Raw genomic sequence first — 27,197 nt, 5'->3', positions numbered from 1 at the left:
GGGGGGGTAAATCCCCCACCCCCCTCAAGTGTCAGTGTAACAGTGGATTCACACGATCTCTGTAGTGCTTTCTACCAAAAAGAAAACAGAAGCACAGCAATCAGTATTGTTGGGATAATTCCTACATAGCCGTGTTGTTCTAGTTTCGAAACGTCGCTGATCAAACCGGGTCAAACAGAACTTCCGTTCTTGAAAGAACCGGTTCTTCCATTTTGAAAGAGTCAAAGAGCAAGAGACAAATCATAGGATGAGTTCTATCCCAATAGCTGGAATTATGGTTACATGAACAGTATTTCAGTGTGCAAAGATTATTCCGAAAAGCAATATTAGTTAGCCTTGGCTTTCCAGACTCAATAAATACCTCAAACACTGCGAGCGCTAAAAACCTGAAACGCAATGCGCAAATGTTAGGGTAGCTTTGACTTAGCATCCCGACAGGATAACAGGAAAGAACTACATAATTTTTCTGTAGGCTGCAATTTCATCCTAAGAGTTTACATTTATAGTGCACACTCTTAACTAATCAAACAATTGCCAAAGACACGTAAAATTGTTGTCAATTAGAGTAGATATCAGACAGGGAAGTTTAGGCTAGTCAAACATTGTGAAATGCATTGACCGGTTAAGCTTTTAGAGTTAGACATAATAGAAGTAGGCTACCATGGTTTATTAAAAATAAATAAAAAAAAAACTAAACGGCAGCATACCAAAACCTAAGCTCGCAAGGGCATGGTTTAAGTTTGCGTATAGTTTGTCTGGTATATTCTTAGTACTTTTCTTATGCAAAGGCTCTAGATGGCAATTTAATACAATGCTAAATATCTATAAAAAAAAATAAAGCAACGGATATGAATCGTCTTTACGGGTGCTCATTTCACTTGAGGAGGAGGGGACGTCAACAGAATAGATTGGGGGGGGGGGGCTGAAACTTCCTTTATCTAGATGCGGCAGGACTCAGAATCTGAAATGGTAACGTCTAGATAGATTTGTGTACTTAAATTCTACAACAAAAATTGGGTATATTTTGTACGAAAAACTGTCTTAGCAAATCATCCAGTTAAAAGTTAGAAGCATCTGAATGTTTCACCAACTTGTTTATGCGGGTTTAGACTCTTAAATTTTAAACTTGTTTATGCGGGTAAATTGCTCTTAAATTTTGAATGTCTCCGGCTTTTGAATTCAGTTCTCAGAAAAAACTTAAAATGCAGGATATGGTTTGTTTTTCATCTAAACATCTAAATAAACAAAGCTTGTTAGGGGCTAAAATTTAAAATTACAACGGCTAATCCCAAATTCCAAAGCTATCCCATCGAAGAGGGTTTGGCTCTTTTTTTATGATTTTTATGAAGAGGCCATTATTTTATAAAGATGCCATTTTTTATGATTTTTTTTTCAAGTTTCGTGACAGCTGTTCCCAAAAGATTCGTCTTTATTTTTTATCAGACATTTAGCACAGATCTTATAAAGCCTATACTTGCATATGCATATGCTTATTTAACCCAACCGAAAACGATGCAGCCTTTTCTTATTTGTATTTCTTTCCAAGTTTTGCCATTTTTAAATAAGATATTTTTGAAAAAAAAAAAATTATAGCCAATTTGATATTTTTTGACGGCTTAAAAGAAGTTTGGACCAATAAGACAGAATAGCTAAAACATTTATAATTGGAAAATAAACTGGAGCTGTAAACTACACAGAACTTGAAGAAAAATATCATGTATTATCCACTTCTAAATATATGACAATCAAAAGATAAACTTCAAATTTATACAAAGAATTACACTAGGGCTGTCCAAAATCAAAGAAAAATTGTTAGGCGTCCCTTAAATGGAGCTAGATATCCCTTTTCGACTAGTCTAAATTCTAACGAAAGGTGTACTAATTATATATTATAAACCCAGAAGCTTTATTGTACAGTTACTTTAATCATATTCTTCGTACTTACTGTCAAGGCTATTTTTAGGGGGAGGCTCCAGGTTTACCCCCTCCTCTTCAAACGTAAAAATCACATAAAATTTAATTTTTTACAGTTAATTAACGGTTAAAGAAGACCTTCCCCTGTGTTGATCCATCCCAAGTCAAACCTTGGAAACAACCCGACATAATGAGTTTTGATTTTGGACGGCCGATTAGAAAGTACAACATCCTCATATCATTCAACTTACCAATAAGAAGACAGCAAATTAAGGGACAGAATTTCTCTTTTTTGGATTGCAAAATATGGAAGGCACACTATTCGGCTTCAATAGCCCACCTCCCATGTACAACTCCTCCCTGAAATGCTTGGAGCATACATAAGCATCCGAGGGTGTAAGGCGCTTATTATTCGCCCTGGCAACTTTGACCTCCCATTTTTCCGCTAATTCCGGTTCTTTCGGAAAAGTACACAAATACTTGGCGTTTCCTGGAATATTTGGGCAGTTAATAAGACAACAGCGACGTGGCGCATTTGGATCGATTTTCCGTTGCTTCTTAGTCGGTCCCCGTTTCTGTAGTTTTGATAAAGGCTTATCTTCTTCGTCAGATTCAGTGGATTTGTGAGGTCTTGATGGTCCTCTTGGTTTTGTGCTTTTGACTTCCTTCTTCTTTTGCTTTACCACTGTAAAATCAATTGAAGACAAATAAGTTTTCAAAACAGAAACCAATTTATTAAAGCCGACGTTTCAAGACGATATCTTTCGGCCAAAGCACCATTTAAAATTTTGTTTAATTTCTAGTTTGCACTGGAATGTCTAGAGTTAAACCCCAGAAAGAAAAGTAATAATTTTCATTTGAGAGCCCAAAAATTAATAAGACTTCTTTGACGAAAAAGACAAAAGATGACGTGATTTTGCCTGGAGTTTTATTTTTTATTGCTCCATACATTTACATTCTTGTTGCTTTGTTACTACCTGGGGTTGCACTTGAAGTAAATGGAAAGCCAAAGTCAATTCCTGGCTTCACACAAAATACAAAAACTATGTGCTGGTAGCCATGGTTGCACAATAAAATAGAAGAAAACGATCTGTTTATAAACTGTTATGCTTTCTATTGTGTTGTTGTATTTTGAATCACTTTTAATTTTCTTTGCCCTATCCCATTTTTCAGGTCAAGGATTCCACTGGAGGGGGGGGGGGCTAAACCAATTTACTAATAAAAAATAAATAAATAAAATAACAATCAAATAGCAATCGCAGTGTTTTAATTTTCGCTTCATTACCTATCTATTCTAAGTTCAATAAATAGTTTCATAATTTACATCACCAGCGTTTCTAATTTACACTTTTCTTTGCGAAAAAGGAAAAAAAATCAATGCATGTATCTTTTTTTAAAGCTACTAAAACTAGACAAAAAAATTTCCAGAGAGGGGGGGGGGTGTACTGAGTGATAATTTTTCTAAAAGACAGACTGGTAGACCGGATAAGTAAGGGAGCCACCGCTCTAGAGTAAAATAGGTATGAACTGATCCATGGCTCATTGCTGAATATTCAACAGGAGTTAGTGACTAGTCTGGATATAACTCTCATTCCTCAGCTAAATGCTGTATCCCTCATGGCAAACCTATAATCTTTCAAAAACTATATCTTTCTAAAAAAAAAAAAAAAATGGAAAAAAATGCTCATTGAATTCGTGCAAAAAATGCCCACGAGAGGTCAAATGCTTATATTTGACTTACTTTAAAGATAAGTTAATGACCTATCAAAGTCATAAATCTAATCCAACAACAAAAAACCCCTTTCTTCACCATAAACCAAAATTTTTACCATAAACTGGTTACCATGGCTGATACGTCTTTAAGAATAACGTATTAAATTATCTTAAAAGAAATGTACGCACGGTAAAAACCAAACGTAAATATTTTGTAGAAAACATCAGGGGACTTATGAGAGCACAGGTGTTATCGGCTATTTAAATACATCATCTAGGAATTATGACATACCACTTACAGGTCATCCAACACTACTATGTGCTTATGTTCCTTTGCAAGTCTTTGGTACGTTATTTTCAACTGTCCTACGGTTTTTATTTTGCAAAGTACGACAATAATTTTACCATCATTTTATACCTGAGATTCAGCTTTATCCATCAATTGAATTACATTTTCGAAATTTACTTTCCATTTTTCTTTTAAGATCGAAAAACTTCGTTGCTGATACGTCAGAAAGATGCAAAAAGAGGAAAATTTTCTTATTTTATATTTCCTACATCGCAAAACAGGGCATTTCACAGAGAATATAAACCCTAAAAAACTGACATAGATGGCACAATACGCTCTAAATTTCCAAAAGTGGAACAACTAGTAGTGAATACCTTTTACCTGCTTATTTATATCCGGCGTGTAATACAGGAAATAAATGATCCCTGCTATCCTGATAACGGCAAGGAGTAATGACCATATTAATATTATGAATCTTGACAACTACATATACACAGATTTGTATACAGTAAAGAGAACTGCCCAACTAAATGGTAAGCATGAATTTCTTTCCTTGTGAAATATTCGCTATTGTACTTCCATTGTAATGTCTCTGTTCTTCCATCTAAAAAGACTCCATATGAATCCGTACAACACTCCCTAAAGAATCCATAATGCCAGTTTACCCACCATACAGAAAAAAAATTCCCCATATTTTGTACTGGATTTAGTCATCTGAGAATGGTCCCTTTCATTACTACCGTTGTTATCTGCTGCAGCGTCTGTGCTTCCTAATATACGATACTAACTCCAAACTAAACCGACAATACTACTAACTACATCTTTCCTCTTTCACCCGCCATACAGGAAAAATTTCTGCATATTCGGTTCTGGATACAGTCATCTGAGAACGGTCCATTTGATTACTATTGTTGCTATATTTCGTAAACCATAGCTACTGTAGCTTCTGTGTTTTCTAATATATAATACTAACTACATCTTTCATTTTTAACAAATTTCATTATGTTACAACTTATTCAACCATGACTGTTTAAGCTCTTTGTGGAAAACATAAGCCGTATGGAAAATTTATTTATTTTGAGAATGTGATTGTCATCCGTGTTAAACCCAGCTGTTTACTCGTACTTCTCCTTCCTAAAATAGGTTAAAAAGTGATAATGATAAGAAAAATAGTATATCTTAGCAGTAAATTTTATAATTTTGCACAGCAGACTGTTGGGGATTTTAGGACCCTCACCATGTATAGTGTCGGTTCATGAAAGAGAAATCTTGGGGTTCAAGAATTAGAAAATTAAAAAATCTAATATTTTTTACTCCCTGTTATATCTCATTCAATTCAACGATAATCCCTTGACAAAATAGTGGATCCTTTAAAAATATAATCGATTCAAAATATGCGTTATAAAAGTTACCAATCTTTACTTACATGACTTTCTAATCAGTGAAAGCGGTTGATGATCACTTTCGGTATGTACTTTGAGTGCTTCTCCATCCTTCAAAGTAATTTGACACTCAATACATCTACGAGAGCAAATCTCGTTCCAATGACGTTCCAAATGGTTCTGAGTTCGAAAGTATCTTTCACACTTCTCGCATTTTAGGGATTCATCTGAAAGCATGATAAATATTACAAACATATTTCACTATCTTTTTCTCGTCCGTCATAAAATAACTCTTCATATATTGACACCTTTGGTAATCAATGGCATGAATACAAAAGGTATGATAATTATGGTTGTCACCGATAGTTATTTATCGCTGGCTCTGTGAATTTTGTCTTCCAACTGTTACCCAAGTCTACCTTAATGAATTTTCTAAAACACCATTTTTCATTGCATAGCTAAGAATTATCTGGACAGTTTAGTCTCCGAATAAGAAAATACAGATTTAAAAGCTCCTCAAAAAACGAGCTAAAAAGAAAAAAAGTTTGCTGGTTATTATAGAAAGTAGCTAAACGAAGATGCAACTTTAGTAGGTCGGCATTTATAGTTTATATTTTCCAGGTTGTACGTAAATACTTTTAATAACATAAATAACTTCACCCAAACAAATTATATGTTTAACCTACTCCAAGCATTCCTCTCCATATAAACCTGAAACACCCTGCCGATATTTAAGGAAAGATATTCAATATATGAGCAGTAAACAAGAGCCTTAAAAATCAGGAATGTGCCGCCAATGTTACCTATGCCCAGGGTTCCAGATTGGTGATTCGGGGTTGAGTACCTTCGGGGCTGAGAGGGGAATTTTTGCGTGATGCCTATGGAAAGAATTCCTTTCCTAATTTTATCTAACAGCGTACCTATATTAAGTAGTGTTTGAGCAAAAAAAGGCCTACCTATGGAATAGAGATACAAGATCCAAGAGGGATGTAAGTCTGGGAAAAGGTTAGGAACGCCTGATCTAGGGTATGGAAAATATATTTGACATTAAATATTTTCTATTCTAGTTGCATATTTTTCCAACACCATCCGTTCAAATATATATATATATATATATATATATATATATATATATATATATATATATATATATATATATATATATATATATATATATATATATATATATATATATATATATATATATATATATATATATATATATATATATATATATATAATCCCAAATATACATAAAAAAAATTTAATGTAGACACCGTATTTGAAATCAAAATACCATTATGACGAATTGTTTTGATAGAAATTTGGAAAGATTCTTTCAGAGAAGGGATATAACGCCATTCCTATGACACGAGTTTTGCATCAGCAAAGAGTTACAAAACTTAAAGACAAAACTTTAAAGTTTTTTTTTGAAAATGCAAATAAAAATTGTACAGTCCATTCCATTTTTAGTCAGCTACAACAAAAGATATCTAAACACATGATCCCTATCAATTTATAGAATCAAATAAATACGATGGAAATAGCAAAAGGAAAAAAATAATCCCAGAAACGCCAGTTTCGCCTGTAGCATTGATCAACAGAACGTTTACAAAAAACCTATAACATACTGGCAAAAAATACACTTTCTGATGCATCTAGTTCCTCTTATGGAAACAATCCATTCCTCCCTACTAAACGTAGCATCCGGACATGCCCCCCGCACGCCCACCTCTCCACACACAAAAAATAATTTAATTATTTCTACAAATGAGTTCAAAATTTCACTTAATTTTTGTATGATTTGCCCATTATATTCTTTTTAAGAATTTCCCCCTCAGCTTTCACCTAGAATAAATTTAATGCTCTGCTGAACTGAACTAGGTTTGAATTGCAAACAAAGTACATGCATGTTAAATATCCTGAAATGACAACCAGCTGGAATGAGTTATTTTAGCGGAATAAACGAAATTACAAGAAAAAAATTAACGTAATTGGGCTTACCTTTCAAGATAGCAGCCCAAGAAAAAAAAATTCAAACCAAAGCACAAAATCTTCATTTCCTAGCCTCAAGGCTGTCTATTTGAGAGATAGACAGCCAAAAAACTAAAAAAAAAACTGAAGGTACAATTCCTATTTTCGGCATTAGCCTAATTGGCTTAAAAAGAATAACCATAAAGCCAAACCGAAATAAAGCACAAAGAAACATTTTTAAGAAAAATTTTGGGAAAAAATCGAGAATTCAATTTTTAATCAGAAAGACCTTCGTATGCAGTTATGCGATTTTGGTTGTAGCGGACACCAAATTAAAGAAAAATAAACGCGAGTAAAATATCTAAGAGGGTGTAGATTTCCCTTGAAGGCGCTGTTGTAGTTGCGAATAGCGTTTTCAGTTTAAATGGTGCAGCTATTGTTGGGAATAGGCTGAAAAAGGATAACTTTAAAGTCACACAAAAAAGTTAAAAATTAAATTCACAATTAATTATATGATGCAAAAATACTAACCTAGCTGAACTTCATCACTGTCTGAGTCCTCCTTCTTCTTTCTATCCTTCTGTATCTCTGCTTTATATTTCTTTGCAAGAAGTTCCAATTCATCAAATGCTTCTTGAAATCTCTTTGGTCTAACTATCTTCCTTCGTGAACGAGACGTTATCATAACAACCTTTTTATTTGCAGGTGTGCTCACTACTTTTCGTTTCATAGATGGCTCTGATCTAGACTTTGCAACAATTTTTCTATGAAGAAAACGCTTTTCTGGTGTTGCTTTTAAAGGGGTTACTTTTTCTTTCTGGAATATTTTTGGTTTAGGAGCAGCTTTCTTCTCATATTTCTGTCCAGTCTTCGGTGGTCGCGCTGACATAACTAAGTCTGGGAGTTGAGGAACAGGGGATTCGAAGGTTGTACTTTCAGGGGATGAAATATCTGGCCAATCCAAATCTGAGTCATAGTCAGATGACAATTCAGTATCTAAAAAAAGACAGTAAAGAATAAAAAAAAAAAAAGATTAAAAAGCTACTAACATTACTTTTCAAGAGCAAATACATTTAGTATATGCATTAGGTCATTTTGAATAAGCTATTTACTAGCTTAGGTATCAAAAAGTATTTTCAATATATCCTGCATACGTGGACACAAGGGAGACCCAAGAGAGCAGCAATTTACAGAACAAAAAACTCATTTCGGGCAATTTTCTCTTAATTTTTTTTCTAGGAGTTCCTGAGTGCAGGTACAATTTTAAAGTTTATTTAGTATACCTTCGAAAAGCTTATTTGATACATAAAGATGTAGCAATTGAAGAGGGAGACAATTAGGACCAGACTACACCAAATTGTCCAATGAAGACTGCCCCATAAAATTCCAATTTTGCTAACAAAATAATTCAGATTAACAATACATGCTGAAATTGTAAATATTTTTGGATACCTAAAAAAAGCCTGAAACGTTCAGGTTATGTTACTTGAAATAATCTCGAAGTACGAAATTATGCAAAACAAGAGGTTTATATCTAAAATTGGAATATACTAAATATTCTAGATTTCCTTTTTGCACTTTAAACCTATTTACAGGTATTTTGCATTTGTCCTATTGCTTCTAGTTGTGGAGATTTATTCACCGTGTTTTTTTTTTTAATTGTCAAACTCGTACCCCTCCCCTCCAAAGTTCTGTTGGCACTGTGATCTAGAAAAAGCAACCATGCGGTACTAAATGTTTGACTATAGTGTACCTGAAACGTTTGACTACGTGTCACTTTTTGATTATTAATTTTCCAATCTCCTGAAGCATTTTGTTTCAGTCTGTCTTTGCCTTATCTCCGATTTGATGCTTTTATCACAAACAGCTTCACTTAGTCTGATTGATTCAAAATGTTGGTCAAAAGTTTTTTTTTGTTATTTCTTGATCAAAAAGTTTAATGTGTTCCCTTTCAAAATACATAGCTGTAATATATCAAGTGGAAAAACAATGTGATGTTTCTGAGCCTGCTGATTACAAATCTGGGTTAAAACTCCAATACAGGCATTCAAAATCAAAACATGTTAATTATGTATTTTGCAAATGGTGAGCATTTTAAACTTTGTTGAAATCAGTGTCATGTAAAGATTTTTATCTGCCGGATAGGCTGGTCCTTTGGCTTGTGTCCCATCCAATGTCCCCTTCTACCTCAAAAATATAGACATGCTGTTTCTCTTTCAACTTACAGACATCCATGGACTATTTAGAGTGGACCCCTACTGCTTAAGCGTGAATTTTGATAATCAGAGGTACACTGTGGCCAGCCAGCTGCCAGTTAGCGATTTATGATGGAAGAAAAGCTGCATCTTGAAATATATTACAATTAAATGGGCGAACATCTGTAGATTGGAAAGCTTGAGATTTTCTGCAAAGGGGCAACATGATACATCATAAGGCATGTTTTATAAAAACAAAACAAAACTGTCATTCCGATCCATTCCTTTCTTCCTATGTTTTACTAAGTAATGAATCCTTCCCTGTTCAATCAAGTTAAGGATTGACCCTTCTCTGTCCAGTAGAAAGTTCTTGCTGCAGATTCACAACATGCAACTAATTTAATTATTCTTTAATTATTCAAAGTTCTGTTTTCCTTTAAGAATATTATAACTCAAATACTTAAGACTATGTACTTATCATGATTGTCGAAAAGAAGAACTATTAGATAAACAATTTCAACCAAAGGAGGAAACCTAAAATTCATACCTTTTGGTAAAGGTATAAGGCCTTTATTTGTGACAAACCATATCTTATTGACAAAAAAGTGCCAGTTGTGAAAACCCAATGGAAATCAAACCTGGCTTATATGATCAGCTAGAGAAACTTTCCTGGCTACTTGCAAGCAATGGGTAAAAAAGTAAATTACATAAACATTGACAACATTTCTGTTGTCATCATCAATTTTTATCTATAAATTTTGCATGGTTTTCAAAAAATTTGCTCATTTCTCTACGTAGTTGCCATTAAAATAAAGAAAAAAGTCAAAATTGGAAGTTTTATTAAATTCATGAGCATTCTAATTTGAATTTAGTGCTAAAAACGACTCACCAGAAACGTATTTCCACTAGGAGACTGGATTACTTTTCCATGTCTGGCAGCTTTCCAGTAGTCATGAGTAATGGAAATAAACAATGAAAAGCTAAGCCAGATTTGCTTTGTAGCGCGCAAATAACGTCTTAAGGTATAGGGCGAAATGATTGTGACAGAGGTGATTACTATATTAGGAAAGAGCATTGAATAGAAGACCTAATGGTATATTTTTATTCATATCTGATTTCTACTATGTATAATGCATTTACCAGAGCTTCTAAAGACCATTGAAGTTTGAAGCTAAAAAGCATGTTCCATCACATTTTACCCATCCTACATAGTCTGAAAAAAGAGCAATAAGCTATCACTAATATATACCAATACTTATAATAATTGTGCATTGATCTAGAGAGATATGAGGATCAAACTTGCACAACAAAAGGTACATGCCCTTTCATGTTGGTATTGGTGATATACACTTGAAAATACAAGCAGTGCATGGTGTTGTGAGAGGAAAATATTTAAGAGGTGCTGACCAGGTTTTTAGGATTTTAGGCAAGATTTTTGAGTATATTAAAGTTGCTGAAATCATAACTCCAGAATCCGACTAGGAAGTGCAGAATGAACAGGCTTGTAGAAGGTCCATACTGGATCTGTTTTGCTCCATTTCATTGATGGCAATGTAATGTCATGTCACTGTGTTAAGGACCTAGTGACACGCCATAAGAGAGGTTTGCTGAAAAGATGCAATTTAATCCCACTTGGCAATGATGACCACAAGGTAGGTATGATCCATAAGAACCATTCTCCAGTGGTTTAGAGTTGACACTGCCTCACAAAATATGTCTACAAATTAAGATGTTTTAAGCAACTTTGGAAAGAAATTGAGATACATCAGAATACAGGAAGCATAAGCAGCTTTAATGTGATTTTGCATATTATCTACAGTCGAAAAAGACTTATTATTAGAACTCTTCTATTTGGTTACCAGTCATCAAGCTTTTGTTCTATAGAATAGCAATGAATAAGCTTGGTAGCAAGTTTACATACAGATGCGTATATAGAAGGAGACTTTTACAGTTTTAGACTAGGTTCCTAGCAACTTTTTGAACTTTTGGTAGCCTTCTGCTTGTGGAGTTTTTAACTCACTTATTTGGCAGATATTTTTTTTCAAATTAAACAAACTCAATTTGTATTTGCAAGGTTCAAACATATCAGACATTTTTGCAGTCCATAATAAAATTCGAGTATCAATGAGAAACCTGATGGTGTGGAAAAGTTGCAGTGGTAATGGGAAGTATCTTTGTTTTGAAACACTTAAAACTTTTATTATTGAAAACCAAGTGCAGCCTAAGATGAATGTACTGTCTGAAATTTCCAGTCTTTCACCACTGCTAAAAAATATCTTTGATGACAATTTGCAGAAGAGATGAAAAGGTTTGATTTGTTGAGTTGGATTTGTAACCCATATCAAGATGACTTACCAACTAGTATGTCAATAAAGGCAGGTGAACAACTCAATGATTTATCAGAAGATACATCACTGAAAAATAGTTTTAATTGAAAACAGTTTTAATCAAAATTCTGGCTCTTAGTTGATGATAACTATTCTTGCCTTTTTGATGAAGCTATACAATTTCTCCTCATCTTTACTAGATCATATCTATGTGAGGCCAGATTTTTGGCTATAGTTGAAGTTGATGCTGAAAATGTAGTGAAGAAAAACTAGAAACAAACACATCCTTCCCATTGAAATAACTTTGTAAAAAAACTTGCAGGTATAGTTATGTAAGTAATAAAAAAATTATTTAAGTTATGATTCTTATTTTAAGTCTTTCTTATTTAATTTTTTTTTTCATTTCAATTAGAAGAAATAAGTTCTTCAACACACCACTATGGAATCTGATAATTACCAATATTAATGCTTGTGACCCCAACCCACTCAATATTTGCTTGCTACCCACTGGTGGGTCAGAACCCATAGTTTGGGAACCACTGCCCTAGGGTTTTACCTTAATTTGCACTTCAGGCTGAAATAAACACCCATACTGGGTCTGTTTGCTCTGTGCCAATGATGGCAAAATTTCCTCACAGTGTTAAAACTTAGTGGCCCAACATAAGAGATATCTACTGAATAGACGCAATTTAAGCCCACTTGGTAACAGTGACCACAAAGTGGGTATGGACCACCAAACCATTCTGCAGTGACCTGTAGCTAACAATACTGCACAACAGCAACTTCACATAGAGTATGTAAGATGGTTGGATATTACAAACAGCATCAACCTCCCAGAAAGGACTCATATAATGAGACTGGCATCAAGTGGATAGTTGAATCAGGCACACAGTCCCACTCACATTTCCATGACTTGTTGTTCTATTTCTTGCCAAACTTGGACTTGATGGATGCAGTTGCAGGTACACCCAACATTTTGTGTTAAAGGCTTTGATAGTCATTGAAAACATGCTTGGAAAATAATGGTGTTGTGTTTGTGTATTAACAAGATACTTTGGCACGTTTTGTGAGTGACCTCTTGCATGCTGCAGAATTGACTTTTTGGCAAAGAGAAGGTTCTTCAGCTGAGTGTTCTAGCCTCTAATGTTCTTGTCACATAAGTTCTAGCCTCTTTTTGTATGGGAGATCTTGCTGACACCTATGCACTTTGCAGCATGCCTCTGAACTCCCTTTATTACGCTAGTATTGTTTTTTTTTAGGACGGGGAGTGCAACAAGTACTAAAACTCAAAACAGGTCTGACTAGAACCTTGGATTAAGTGCAGGTAGTAGCTAGGTATGGTGCATCTAAGAAGAACAAAGCTTTAATTTGCTTGCTGCCAATGGTGGTAGAACTTCAATTGTTCATCTACCAGCATCCCTAGATCTCTTTCTTTGGGACCTGTCTTTAGTGCTGAACTTACAGCAAAATGGGATGAGATATGCCATACAATTGATAAGGGTTGTTGCTGCAAAGTAAAGGACACTGCACTTTCATATGTTAAATTCAATTAGCCAATCTTATCTCCATCTTTGGATTTTATGAAGGTCCCACTGCAGACTGTATTGATTTGCAGGCCCAGCCAGCTTGGTCATTGAAAAAGAAAGTGATTTTGTGTTCTTTTTTTTCACTATTTTGTTGAGGAAAATATACTTGAAAAACAAGCTAAATCCTTGGTTTTCCTTAATATTGGCCAGCAGTCTGAGGTCAGGCAAAATTTTTTTTAGGTATACTAGGTTAGCAACAGTGTATAAATACACTGCCTCAATATCAAAGAAAACAACAGAAAGTACCATTGTAATTGTGTGACTCCACAGAATGAAACATCTTAATAAAATACAAGCATTAGCATTATATTCCTTATTGTATGTTCTTTCCAATTATCATATTTGTGTCTCTGACAATGCCCCCCCCCCCCCCCTGATGTTCCACTTATGGTTCAATGATATATTCCTTTGCTGTCTTTCATCCTGTGATGTGTCATACAACAGGTCACTCTTGTCTTCACTTAATGAAATTCAAGGTAACACTATAGGCTCTTCATAAGGAAACACTGTAAAAAAAAGCATAACATCTTTAAATTGCTAATTTTCCCAACTTATTACAGTGGAACTTGGTTGTAATAATTAAAAGGTAACATATACCATTTTGGTTGTAATGAGTTATGTACATGTTATGGGTAAATTCACAATGAGGATTCAAATGGTGCAGGCAGAATTGTCCTATCTTGTACTGTTACAACGATAAAAGGAGACATATGCCAGTTTTGACAAAAGAGGATTATCTTTTGGAGCTACAAGATGGAGACCTGGCATTCGTCTCCTTTTTTGTCTGGGAAAAAGGAGACATATGCCTTCAAATGGATTAATTTTGAATCTACTAAGCACACTTTTAAAAGAAGAATTACCTTATCTATATGAAAAAGAAGACATACATCATAAAATGGAATAATTTTGAATTCCGTCAGAATATTTGAATTTAATTTATATTGCTGAAAAGAGCAAAAAAGGTTGGTTTAGAATAGGTTCCCTTTTACCTCCATTAGATTCATCCTTCAGAGTGATAATAGCCAACAAACTTTTTTCTGTTTTTTGGCTCTCCTGAAAGGTTACAACAAAATAGCATATGTTGCCCTTTTAATTATCACAGGCAAATTGTGAATAAAACTATTTTTTGAAATGATTCACAATATGGATAATAATGGAAGGAAACACAATAATCTGATTCATAGAAACACACTGCATATCATGTCCTTGGCAGGCTCAATTGAAAGCAGAAAAAGTGGATCTCAGAAGACACCATCAAGCTGTTAAAACAGAAACAACAGATTGGAAATACCAATTCCACATTGTTCAATACACTGAGAAAAGAATGCCATAAATCTGCCTGCTGCAACAGACAACACTACTGGGACCATGTGGCAGCAGATATGCAGAAGGCTGCTAGTCATTCAGATACCAGAAAGCATTATCAACTACTAAAAGAAGCAACTGGGAAAAGTAAAAAGATCTCAACTGGTGTGAGACAAAGATGGAACGCTTCTGTCAAGAAAAGACGACATAATCGCAAGATGGCAGTACAACTTCCAGAAGCTGCTGAACCTCAGTCATAACATCACTTCCACTCAAACTCTTCCCAATAGTATTGCCACTGCACTTCCGCCAAGCAACCCTAACCAGAACTCAGTACCACCAAGTCAACAAGCCCCATATGGCAACATTAATGTTCACCCCCACCCCACATAAAAAGAGATCAAATAGACAATCAAGAAGCTGAGGAATCACAAGGCACCAGGCACAGATTCTATCCCAGCCAAAGTCTACCAAGTCACTACTATTCTTGCTGAGAAACTACAGAAGCTCTACTGCTCAATCTGGTATCAAAAATGGCTTCCCCAAGAATGACAAGACTCAGTTATAATGCCAGTCTTCAAGAAAGGCGACCATACTGAATGCGAAAATTACAGAGGGATCTCACTAATGAGCACTGCAGCAAAGATTTTTGCAATTATCCTGCTTATCCAATTCTGCAAAGTCCACAACAAAAGAACCCGCCCCAGCCAATCTGGTTTCAAATCCAGCACGGACTGTATTGACCAACTCTTCACCCTGAGACAGATTTTTGAACATAGAGCCAAGCCTCAACAAATCACCATTGCTGTCTTCATCAACTTCATTATGGCCTTTAATTCTGTCTTCCATGGAGGAATTTGGATGGTGATGGAAGAGGATTGTGTCCCACCTAAGATCATACAACTCATTCAGGCTTACTATCAGCACACATGAGCCTGCATCAATGGAGAACTTTCTCTGCTATTCAATATTGACTATGGTGTGAGGCAAGGATGTGTACTCTTTCCTGAACTATTCAATTTTAATGTCAATTGGGTAATGAAAAAAGCAATGCCAAACTTCAAAGGAGTCAAGGTTAGCCCTGATTTCAGTACCACCAACCTGGATTATGCTGATGATCTTGCTCTTCTTGGCAAATCCATTGGCAAAGCCCAGAACATGCTTATGAAAGTCTCCAAAGTTGGAGACTCTGCCCCAGATACAAACTCTACTCCTATAGTCCTTAACAAAAAGCAGATTTAAGTGGTCAATAAATTCAAGTATCTTGGATTGTACATCAACATCAACAGCAGATGTAGCATAGAAATCCAATGATGCATTTCATCAGCTTTTGCTGTCTTTACACAGCTGTGGAAGCCACTATGGAAAAAGAAGGAAATTCACTCGAAAATAAAAATCTGTTTTTATGATGTCCTATTCCAATTGGTCTTGCTGTACAGCTGCAAGATGTGGCCCTTAAAAGTCACCAAGGCACATGTCCTCAACACTTTTGAACACAGATGCCTGAGGATCATACTGGGGTTACATCTCAGTGACCAAATCCCAAATAAAATCATTTGCCAACAATGTGACCAAAAGTAAAACATCACAACTATCATTAAATGCTGCTGCTTTTCCTGGTTTGGCCATGTTTGCTGAAGACCAGCCAAGACTTATATAAATTAAAGCCTATGCTACAAACCAGCACCTGATTGGAGGAAACAGCACGAAGGACAAGCTAAAACTTGGCTCAACACCATCAAATCTAACCTCGAGCCAATTGGCAGATTCCAGAGACATGGTTGCAGATGGGACCCTTCATGGCTTGAAATTATTGCCCCATTAACCCAAGACTGTAACCTGTAGAATTCAACAGTCTGCCAGATCCTGTTGCTAGGGAGAGCTGGAGAGCTGCATGGTTTGTGTCCTGATGCATGTACAATTAAGTACTGCATATTATGAAATAACAATTTCACTGTTTTAGTGTTTTCTCTCAGTTTTACATATATTCTAGGGCTACATTTGGGGCATTGAGGTGGTGTGATAGATTGTCAGAAATACAAATGTGATATTTAGACAAAGCAAAGAAAAAAATAAGGAGTTGGAGGAAAGTATAGACAAGATTCCATTACTGACATGAAGATAAGATTAACACACTACTCAATGCCTTTTTATATGCTCTTTCCAAGTACAATAATCATTTCACTTGCAAATGCACCATACCCCCCCCCCTGATGGCCCCATATATAGCACAAGGCCTAATTAGCACATCTCTCTGTTGTTTTGCATCTGTTGATGCTCAATTTTCTTTGTGAATAGGTTCCTTGACCAGTCAAAACCATTAGAGCTAGCCTATATTTCATTGTAAAAGAATTTAGAATTGTTGGATATCAAATTATAATTTAAAATAATTTATGAATGTGAGTAATAATGGAAGTGAACATGATAATGTGATTAATGAAAACTTAATGCATATTAATAAAGTAATGCATATAAAGTAAGAAATTTGTTGTATTTTTTTTTTTCGTGGGGGGAGTACAAATCTATATTCTATGTTGATTTCCTATATAGAATTAAAGGAGGAGAGAGAGCACTCAAGAGTGGAATGCTTGTGATATATGGAAAGAGCATAAAAAAAAGGCATCAGATATTATGTACACTTTGTCCTAAGATGGTAATGGAATTTTGTAAATTTATCAAATCTAATACTACAAATTTTATTTTTGTTACGATGTTTCCCTCTGTAAAGCCACCCAACTAAAGCATTTGATTGAAAAACAACTACTAGTATTAAAAGGGGAATAAAATGGTAATACTAGTTTGTTATATTCTAATAACAGAAATAGCCTATATATAAAAATAACAGCTTACCAAACAATAATTGGCTAAGGTTTGTTTTCTTCTCCTACATTTTGATTAGTTCCATAGAGTGAGCTTATTTGGATTTTTATTTCTCACTTATTGTTGGCTATGTTTACTAGTAGCCTACAGTTGTGACAGCTGGGCACTACTAACTATACAAGTGTATGTTTCTACTTTGTTGTGTTACCCCTCACCTTAGCAGTCTGGGTAGCCTCAGTATACTTGATTATTGATTATAGAATTCGCACACCTGTTGGCAGTTTTGAAATTACAGCCAGTTTAGTAGCCTATTACCAGTGTGATGCCCCTTCCACAAAGTAACTAATGTCAGAAATCAATTACTCCTGTAAAAGGCATTGATAAATATGCTGTTGCTTGGTGTTTATTTGACAACAGCTCCTGTGCTGTGCAATTCGATAAATGTGACCAATGGTTATGTGCACAATGCCTATCAATGTCCTCCTCTGAATATGATATATTTTAAAAATGAATGACTAACTTGGTAGCACCTGGGTATGCCCCATGTGTAAATCTAGAGGTTCAGCCCAGTAAGAACTTCCCCAGCTGCTGAAGTCAGCTCTTAATGAGCATTGTAGTGAAATGAAAGCTATGTAGGTTGGTTTTCAAAATGAAATGCATACCTTTCTTGAAGGTATTAATGCTAGAGTTGAGAGTCTAGAAAATATTATCTCATTTAAGGTGTCCATGGCCAATGTTGAGGAAATGGTCAATCATACCATTGTTGATAAGCTGAAAACTGAAGTTTAAAAGATGGTGCTACAAAAAAAGACAGACTGGAAAGACGCATGAATTTAGTTGCTTATGGTCTTCCACCCCAAACCAATGACTTACAGTTCTTACAAAATTTTCTTAAAAACAGGTTTCAAATTGATGTAGGTGCAGTGACCAATTTGCACTGACAAGCACTAACCCCAACTCAAATGCTCCCAACTCATCCAATCAACCAGATCCATTACTGTTCTCAGTCAGTTTCTTTAAAACTATAATTGACATCCTAACACAGTCCTGCATTAAAAAGGGAGACATTCGTTTCTATACTGATACCTCAAAAGAACACAGGGTACACAGAAAAGAATTAGTAGAAAAAATCAAGAAAAGAGCTGCTGCTGGAGAGCAAAAGTTAGGAATTAAAAATGGCTGTATAGTGACAAAAAACGTGCTAAAACGTGCATTATCCAAAACAACAGAATGGCCCTTTAAAAACCTATTCCCTGCCTCTACATAGTATTAACAAACAAAGTAATTTATCTGTTCTGTATACAAACGCAGACTGTATGTCTACAAAAATTGATGAATTTCATTCCCTAATATCAACCCGCAAACCCCATGTTATTGTTATTACAGAATCACTACCCAAGAACTGTCAGCACCCAGATATATCTTTCCAGCAAGTGCCTGATTATAATCTCATTATAAATACTAATTATAAGCGTGGAATTTTCATTTATGTTCATACCTCATTAAAGTATATTGAAGTTAATGACCCAATTTCTTCAATTATAAGTGAATCCTTAGTAGTTGATGTGAAATTACCCGGGTCCTCAATTGCTTTTAGAGCCATTGTAGCCATTTATCGTAGTCCTAGTGTTTGTGAATTGTCTTCATTTAATAATAGAAAAATATTGCAGTATTTATCCACTGTCTCTTTATCTAGTTCTAAGTTTCTAGTAGTTGGTGACTTTAACCTACCTTCTATTTATTGGACATCAAGTACAACACAACTTTCTGATGAGTCATTTGAAAATCAATTCTTAGAAACTTTACATGTGCATTATTTGTATCAGCACATTCAAAACCCTACTCGTTTGCGCGCTAATTCAACCCCTTCAGTTTTAGACCTTGTAATTACAAAATCACCAGATGATGTTGAGTTTTGCTAGTGTTGAGTTTTTGCCACCACTAGGAAAAAGTGATCATTTGGTATTGGTGATATCACTAAACTGTGTTGTAGGTTTTTCTGATATTCCAAATCATTCTCCCAAATATGATTATGATAGAGGAAATTATATTGCATTTTCAGATTATATTTCATCTCTTTCTATACGAGAGGAGTTACAGCAATGTAATGCTACTGTTGATGTATCTTTTGATTTTATTAAGCAGGCTCTTATAAAAGGTAAAGATCAATATGTACCAATATATACTAGTAGATAGTTTTTCAAAAATAGACAGATCCTTCCTTGGTATATTGTACAAATGCTAAAAGAAAAAGGTGATAGGTGGAGTGATCATTTAAGATTTAAAACCGTTGATTCTTGGTTAAATTATAAAAGAGCTAGAAATAGAGCAACTAAATTCCTTTGTTTAAATCGTCAAGAGGTGGAGACAAATGTTATAGCATCAGTCCAAAGTTGCTAAAAAGATTTTGGAAATATGTGAGAAGGAATCAAGTTTCACAATTCCCATCATCCACTTCCTTTATAGATCCCGAAACTTTTTCACATATAGATGATGATTTTGTAAAATCACAACTTTTACATAAGGTATTTAGTTCAGTTTTTACTCAAACACACACCAAAACACACACTCAGTTTACTCCTCCAGATTTAACAAAAGAATTTGTTGATTCAGAGTTTACAGTCCAGCAGGTTTATCTGACACTCCAAAATCTTGATCCAGGAAAGGCAACAGATATTGATGGATTTTCAAATGTGATGTTACGTGAACCTGCATCAATGCTTGCTGGACCACTCACATATCTCTTTAATCGTTGTCTGTCATCTGGTAAATGTCCTTCAGCTTGGAAAAGAACTATCATTAGGCCCCAGTACAAGAATGGTTCAAAGTCCCATTTCAATAATTCCAGACCAATTTAAAATACATCAATCTTTTCCCGCATAATGAAGGTAATAGTAGTGGGCAGAATCCATCCACATTTTGAGGAAAATAATTTATGACATTCTGCTCAGCATGGTTTCCATAAATGCCAATTTGTAACATACAACTTCTTGAGGTGATTCATGATTTTCAATTGATGGCAGATAAGGATGTTTTGTTTGATTGTATTCATATTGACTTTTCCAAAGCTTTTGACAAAATTTCCATCCCTTTTCTGATAAACAAATGTCAACTATATGGTATTGGCCCACAAACTAAAGCATGGATAATAGATTATCTTACAAATAGAACCCAAGAGGTTGCAGTAGGTGATGCTTTGTCATCACCTATGTCTGTCATAAGTGGAGTTCCACAAGGCAGTTGTCTTGGGCCAGTACTCTTCTGCCTTTTTATTAATGATTTGCCAGGTGTTGTTAGGATCTTGGCCTTAAAAATATTTGCAGATGATGTAAAAATCTACAGGTCAGTCATGAGTGAACATGAGATTTCTTTACTTCAAGAGGATTTGGTGGCTCCGGGCCTGTGGTGTACTGCGAACTCTATGTTCATTAATGAAACCAAGTGAAATGCTGTGCACTATTTGCATAGACTCCCTCAACATTACCATTACTTTGTTGTTGGTAAATTAATTTCAAGTGTCGAATATGTTTGTGACCTTGGGATTTGTTTTGATTCAAGTCCCAAATTTAATAAAAATGTATCAGATATCACCCATAAGGCGAATTACCAATTACTACGTCTAAGGCATACTTTTTTTAAGTTTAATCTTCATTCACTGATTTCACTTTATGTATCCACTGTACGTCCAGTACTTGAGTATTGCTAATCAGTATGGTAATAAGAGAGATAGAGAGAGGATTGAGAGAGTGCAATGTAGGGCCACCAAACTCATACCATACCTGAGTCATCTACCTTACCACCAGAGAATGCAAAGAGTACAGTTGCCTTCTCTCCAGTTCAGACGTGATAGAGCTGACCTAATAAATACATTCCGCATTGTTAGGAACATTGATAATACCGCTCCAACTCACTTTTTCACTTCTACAGAATACAGTAGTACCTGTCAACACCAACACAAAATTTACTCACCATGTTCACAGAAAAGATTAGGCCAAAACTTTTTGTCAAGCCAAGTGTGGAAGACTGGGAATGCACTTCCATTGGAAATAGTTGCAAGTACCATGGTCCAGTCTTTCAAAAGTAGTTTAGCCTCTACAGATTTCTATACTAGGTCCTATAACAATCCATTTTGAGAATATTTTTACTTTTGTATTAGCTGATTTGTGACAGTGTGTTTTCAGTTAATTTGTAGGCTTCAATTATTAACAGATATGTTTCAGTTAAGTTGGTATGCTACTGTATGTTTCTGTTATATTGTTTTTAATGTTTTCAGTCACTGTATGTTTTTGTTATGTCATTGACATTGTTATAGACTTTTTTATAATTGTTTAGTGCGGCAAGCTTGTTAAAGCTTACAGTATCTTGGTATTAATAAATAAATAAATAATGTTTCATTTTAACCTGGAATGTATGCCATAATTACCAGTCTCTATTCTCTACTTAGGCAAATCTAAATTAAAAAAAAAGGTGTAAATTATGTAGGCTATGCTTCCTTTAAGCAAACATGTAGGCTTTCAAATTGGAGTTAATTAAAAAAAAAAGCATACTTTACCCTATTTCAATTGTTGGTAAAATTCTAGTTTAAGGGCTTTGTGCTATCTTGGGAATCAGTTGAGTTAGGTGAATGAAACTTTCAGGCATGCATCCAGTTCTTAACAATGTCATGGGAAGATATTTTGAAGCACCTACCTCCACTTCTTCTGCTTCCATGGACTTAAGCAGTATTTTTTTTTTTTTTTTTTATAAAAATCAAAACTTGTAAAATATAAATTTGCTAAAAAGGCACAAGGAAAGTCTCTCAAGACTCATACCTTTGCTTATTCCCAAATTATATAGTTTTAAAGATAATTAAATCTCCTAAATGTAGGAAAATAGCTTTTTGGAAATAACAATTATCCTATTTTAATGTATGTATCCCTTCAGTGTTTTAATTTTATTCATTATTAACAGTAAGCTGATTGTCTTCTGATTCTAAAAAAGTAGTTTTTATTTCTTGATATTTATTCTATAGATCACAAATATTTAATATAATTTTTTCTTTTCAATTGCTTGTCAAAACAGAGACCACATTTTGAATTTATGATGACAAAATATTGGTGAAAATTTCACCAAGTAGGTAGATAAAAGGTGGAGATCTTGTCACTACACTGACATTATTCTATGCTGTAGTAAAATAGGAGCAGTCAAAACTGGTCTCTATTTTTCCAGAATACTGAAGAAAAGTATCTTTTATTCTAGCTATTTTTAGAAAGAGTATTAAAACACATTGTGTAATATTTACACCAGTAAAATTCTACTTTAGCCACTTTTGGCTATCTTGGAAAGGGGTTAGGTTAGGAAAATACAACTTTCAGGGATGGGTCTACAGGCTTAAAGTATGTGTCAATTTTTTGCAAGTTCATATTTATGACTTACAAATAAAGTAAACATACCACTTGATTCCTTTGTTTTATGCTCTTTCTAAATATAATAATCATTTTGCTGCAAATGAATTTTACCCCAATTCTTATATATACCAATTCAGAGCATATATTTAGACATTACGGGCGGGGGGGGGGGATTGTTAGGTTTAAACTTACCTCTCATTTTCATCAGAAATGAATTTTACCTCCACCCCCCCCCCTAATGTGTGAATATATTCCCTGAATTGGTATATATAGGGGTAAAATTCATTTCCAGCAAAAATGATTATATTTGGAAAGAGCATAAAAAAGGCATCAAGTGGTATGTTTACTTTATTTGAAAGTCAATAATATGAATTTCAAAAAAATTACCAAAATATGTCACAGGAAGGTATTTTGAAGTACCTGCCACCACTTCTTCTCCCTCTAGAGGGTCCTGGGATTTGTCTACAGGACATGTGTCTACATGACTATACCTATTGAAATTTTGACAACATTTTATCTTAATTTTCAGTTATCAGGTTTTTTTTCTGGATTTAGTTCTGAAAATGCAATTCCTGTTAGGCCTATCTGAGTAGAATTTGGTATGTGCATTATGTGGGCCCACCACTATAGACTGTATCAAGGAAACCAGTCACAAAACCCATCAAATGGGCTATTTGCAAGAGACCGCTATAGATAAATGATTGCAAAGCTGTGGTTTCTCAATGAGTTACAACATTTAAGCAATTGTTTTTTGGGTTTTAGGGGGGGAAAGGTCCCTAGGTTAGGTTACCTATTTAATATATGCTATGCTTTATCCCCCCACCCACCCCTAATGTGCAAATATAAAGCCTAAATTTGTTTCTAAACTATTACATAGTCATTCTATTGTATTTCATTAGCATTAACTAAACTTGACTTCTTTGCAGTGCCTGCATAATGCACCAGTACCTAGAATTTTAAGCCATATCAAGGTTTTTTTTCCAAAATTTAGGGAATGTGTTTGCATATCTTTAAAACCTTATAAATTGGGATTGAGCAAAGTTGTGAAACTGAAAACAATTTTGTTTTACTTTATTTGGTAAATCTTTCACAGTTCATATTATTGACTAACAAATAAAGTAAACATACTACTTGATGCCTTTTTTATGCTCTTTCCAAATATGATAATCATTTTTGTCAGAAATGAATTTAGAAACTCATTTCCAACAAAAATGATTATTATATTTGGAAAGAGCATAAAAAAAGGCATTGAGTGGTATGTTTACTTTATTTGTAAGTCAATATTATGAACTGCAAAAAATCTACCCTTTGTTTAAGCAGAAGATCTATTTTGTAAGGTTTCACTTTTATAACACACAGATTTTTAAAGGTATGGACCCTCAAGAGGGAGAAAGAGTGCAGGTAGGTACTTCAAAATCCCTTCCCAGGACATACTATAGCCTGTAGACAAATCCCTGAAAGTTTCTCATTCCTAACCTAGCCCCTTTCCAAGATCCCAAAAGTAGGCTGGCTAAAGTAGAATTTTACCATTTTCACCTAATTCATAGCTCAGTAATCTAAATATCTCTAAATTTACACTATATATTTTTACATGGGGGGGGGGGAGGTTGAAGGTAAATTTTTACCAAATCATATTATTGACTTACAAATAAAGTGTATATACCACTCAATGCCTTTTTTATGTTCTTTCCAAATATAATAATCATTTTTGTCAGAAATGAATTTTACCCCCACCCTTATATATACCAATTCAGGGTATATATTTGCACATTAGGGGGGTGGGGGCATATTTTATTTATGATGTAAATAAGAGGTAAGTTTAAACTTTACCCCCCCCCCCCCTAATGTGCAAATATAGGTAATTTTTTACAAAATCATATTATTGACTTAAGAATAAAGTGAATATACTACTTGATGCCTTTTCTTATGCTCTTTCCAAATATAATAATTACTTTTGTCAGAAATGAATTTTATCCCCCACCCCTATATATACCAATTCAGGGTATATATTTGCACAATAGGGTGGATGGGGAGTTTAAATTTATCTCTCATTTACATCAGAAATAAATTTACCCCCACCCCCCTAATGTGCAAATATATAGGCTACCCTGAATTGGTATATATAGGGGTTGGGGTAAAATTCATTTCCAACAAAAATCATTATTATATTTTGAAAGAGCATAAAAAAAGACATTGAGTGGTATGTTTACTTTATTTGTAAGTCAATAATACAATTTTGTAAAAATTTACCCAAATATATACCCTGAATTGGTATTTGGGGGTGGGGGTAAAATTCATTTCCAACAAAAATGATGGGTAAATAAATACCAAATCATATTATTGAGTTAGGAATAAAGTGAATACACCATTTGATGCCTTTTTTTTTTGCTGATTACAAATATAATAATCATTTCTATCGGAAATGAATTTTAGCCCCCCCCCCTACATATGCAAATTCCGGGTATATATTTTTACATTAGGGGGGGGGGGGTAAAGTTTAAACTTACCTCCCATTTACAACAGAAACAAAATTTGGGTAAAATTCTAGTTTAGTTACTTTTACCTATCTTGGAAAGGGGTGATGTTAGGAAAATGAAAATTTCAGGGATGAGTCTACAGGGTAAAGTATGTCCTGGGAAGGTATTTTGAAATACCTACCTTCACTCCTTCTCCCTCTAGAGGATCTTGAAATTTGCCTATATGACAGGTCCTATGCCTATTGAAATTTTGACAAAAACAATATTTTACCTGAATTTTCAGTTATCAGTTTCTTTTTCTCTGGCTTTAGTTCTGAAAATGCAATTCCTGTTATTTGAGTAGTATTTTAAGTCATATCAATGTTAGTTTTCAAAATTTAGGAAATGTATTTGCATATCTTTAAAACTCTATAAATCAGGATTGAGCAAAGTTGTGAAGCTGAAAACAATTTTATTGGACTTCATTTTAAGCAGAAGATCTATATCACAAGGTTTCACTTTTATAACACACAGATTTTTAAAGGTCATCAAAGGTCAGGACCCTCTAGAGGGAGGAGTGGAGGTAGGTACTTCAAAATACCTTCCCGGGACATACTGTAGCCTGTATATATATCCCTGAAAGTTTCATTTTCCTAACCAAACTCCTTTCCAAGATAGCCAAAAGTAGCTAAAGTAGAATTTTACCAAAATTTGACCCCCCCCCCCCCCCTAATGCAGAAAAATATACCCTGAATTGGCATATATCGGGGGGGGGGGGGCTGGAATTCATTTCTGTTAGAAATGATTATTATATTCCTAATCAGCATAAAAAAAGGCATCAAATGATGTATTCACTTTATTCCTAACTCAAGAATATGATTTGGTATATATTTACCAAATGATTATTATATTTGGAAAGAGCATATTAAAAAGGCATCAAGTGGTATATTCACTTTATTTGTAAGTCAATAATATATTTTGGTAAAAATTTATCAGGTTGAATTATAATGGAGGTACCTTCAAATGTGTGAACTAGTTTTTCTGTATAGGCCTATTATGAAGTAAGAGCTGTTTTCTTAAAAAAAATCCTTTTTCAGAAGCCCCAATTCTAGGCAAATCCTATTTTTTACAATCAACCTCAATTCAATAACTAACCTAGGTTAACTTAAAAGCCTAGGCCTAGCTAAAAAAAAATTAAGTTCTAAAGAATTGAACTTACCAAGATCCAAGAAACTTTGAGGGTCAAGTATTTCAAAGGGTGAAAAGAACCCTAGATTTGATATAAGTTGAAGGGCAGTTACTTTCATTATTCTCAGCTTAATTTTCTTACTCCTAGGTAGTTTCATATGCTAGAAATGGCGTTTGGTTGAAGTCCGTGCGCTTATGAACAGTGTTTCCGAAATAACTTTATCTCTAAAGGAAATGAGATTTGATTGATTTTTTAGTTATTTATAAGTAAAACTAGCTGATGAACTTAATTACTCAAGTCAGTTGCTTTGGCTTCGGTATTCTCATCGAAGCAACTCTATTAGCTTCTGAGACCTACGTGGATCAGTTACGACAATTGTAGATATTAATATTAGTTGATTTTATTCCTTAGTTGTGGTTTTTATTTTTGTTAGGTTATTTTATTCTTTATTTTTGTTTATCAGCGTTGAAGACGCCTCGTTTTCATACAGGCAAAATATCCGCGTTCGGTTAGGTTTTTGTCTTTTCTTTCTACTGGCCGCAGTACCGTTTGTTTCTTCTTCAATGAAATTTCTCTCTTTGTTTGTTCATGATCACCCTGAGAAAATAAAATCCCCTTAAACCAACGAAAAATGAAAAGGCCTTTTATACCAAAATTTCT

The 27,197-nt window shown here is 34.4% G+C and overlaps 1 protein-coding gene across 1 annotated transcript; it reads right to left on the bottom strand.

Moving 5' to 3' along the window:
- On the bottom strand, positions 1–26,871 carry LOC148942083 (uncharacterized). Its single transcript, XM_089103337.1, has 4 exons — positions 26,568–26,871; positions 7,804–8,268; positions 5,343–5,525; positions 1–2,599 (listed from the first exon to the last, which is right to left on the bottom strand). The coding sequence occupies exons 1-4, from the start codon at positions 26,692–26,694 to the stop codon at positions 2,184–2,186; spliced, it is 1,191 nt and encodes a 396-aa protein (XP_088959463.1). The 5' UTR covers positions 26,695–26,871; the 3' UTR covers positions 1–2,183.
- Positions 26,872–27,197: the final 326 nt, after the last annotated feature.

Source organism: Artemia sp. Qi Xiang Cuo, chromosome 17, assembly GCF_049724085.1.
Source record: "Artemia sp. Qi Xiang Cuo chromosome 17, ASM4972408v1, whole genome shotgun sequence".
NCBI classification, from domain to species: domain Eukaryota; kingdom Metazoa; phylum Arthropoda; class Branchiopoda; order Anostraca; family Artemiidae; genus Artemia; species Artemia sp. Qi Xiang Cuo.
This window is presented reverse-complemented; position numbering and strand designations above follow the sequence as displayed.

Excerpts from the sequence above, each read along its gene's own strand:
- LOC148942083 (XM_089103337.1), bottom strand. The coding sequence starts at position 26,694 with ATGAAACTACCTAGGAGTAAGAAAATTAAGCTGAGAATAATGAAAGTA. Across the intron at positions 8,269-26,567 it reads TCAAAGTTTCTTGGATCTTG|ATACTGAATTGTCATCTGAC; the intron begins GTAAGTTCAATT and ends GTCTTTTTTTAG. Across the intron at positions 5,526-7,803 it reads CAGTGATGAAGTTCAGCTAG|ATGAATCCCTAAAATGCGAG; the intron begins GTTAGTATTTTT and ends TCATGCTTTCAG.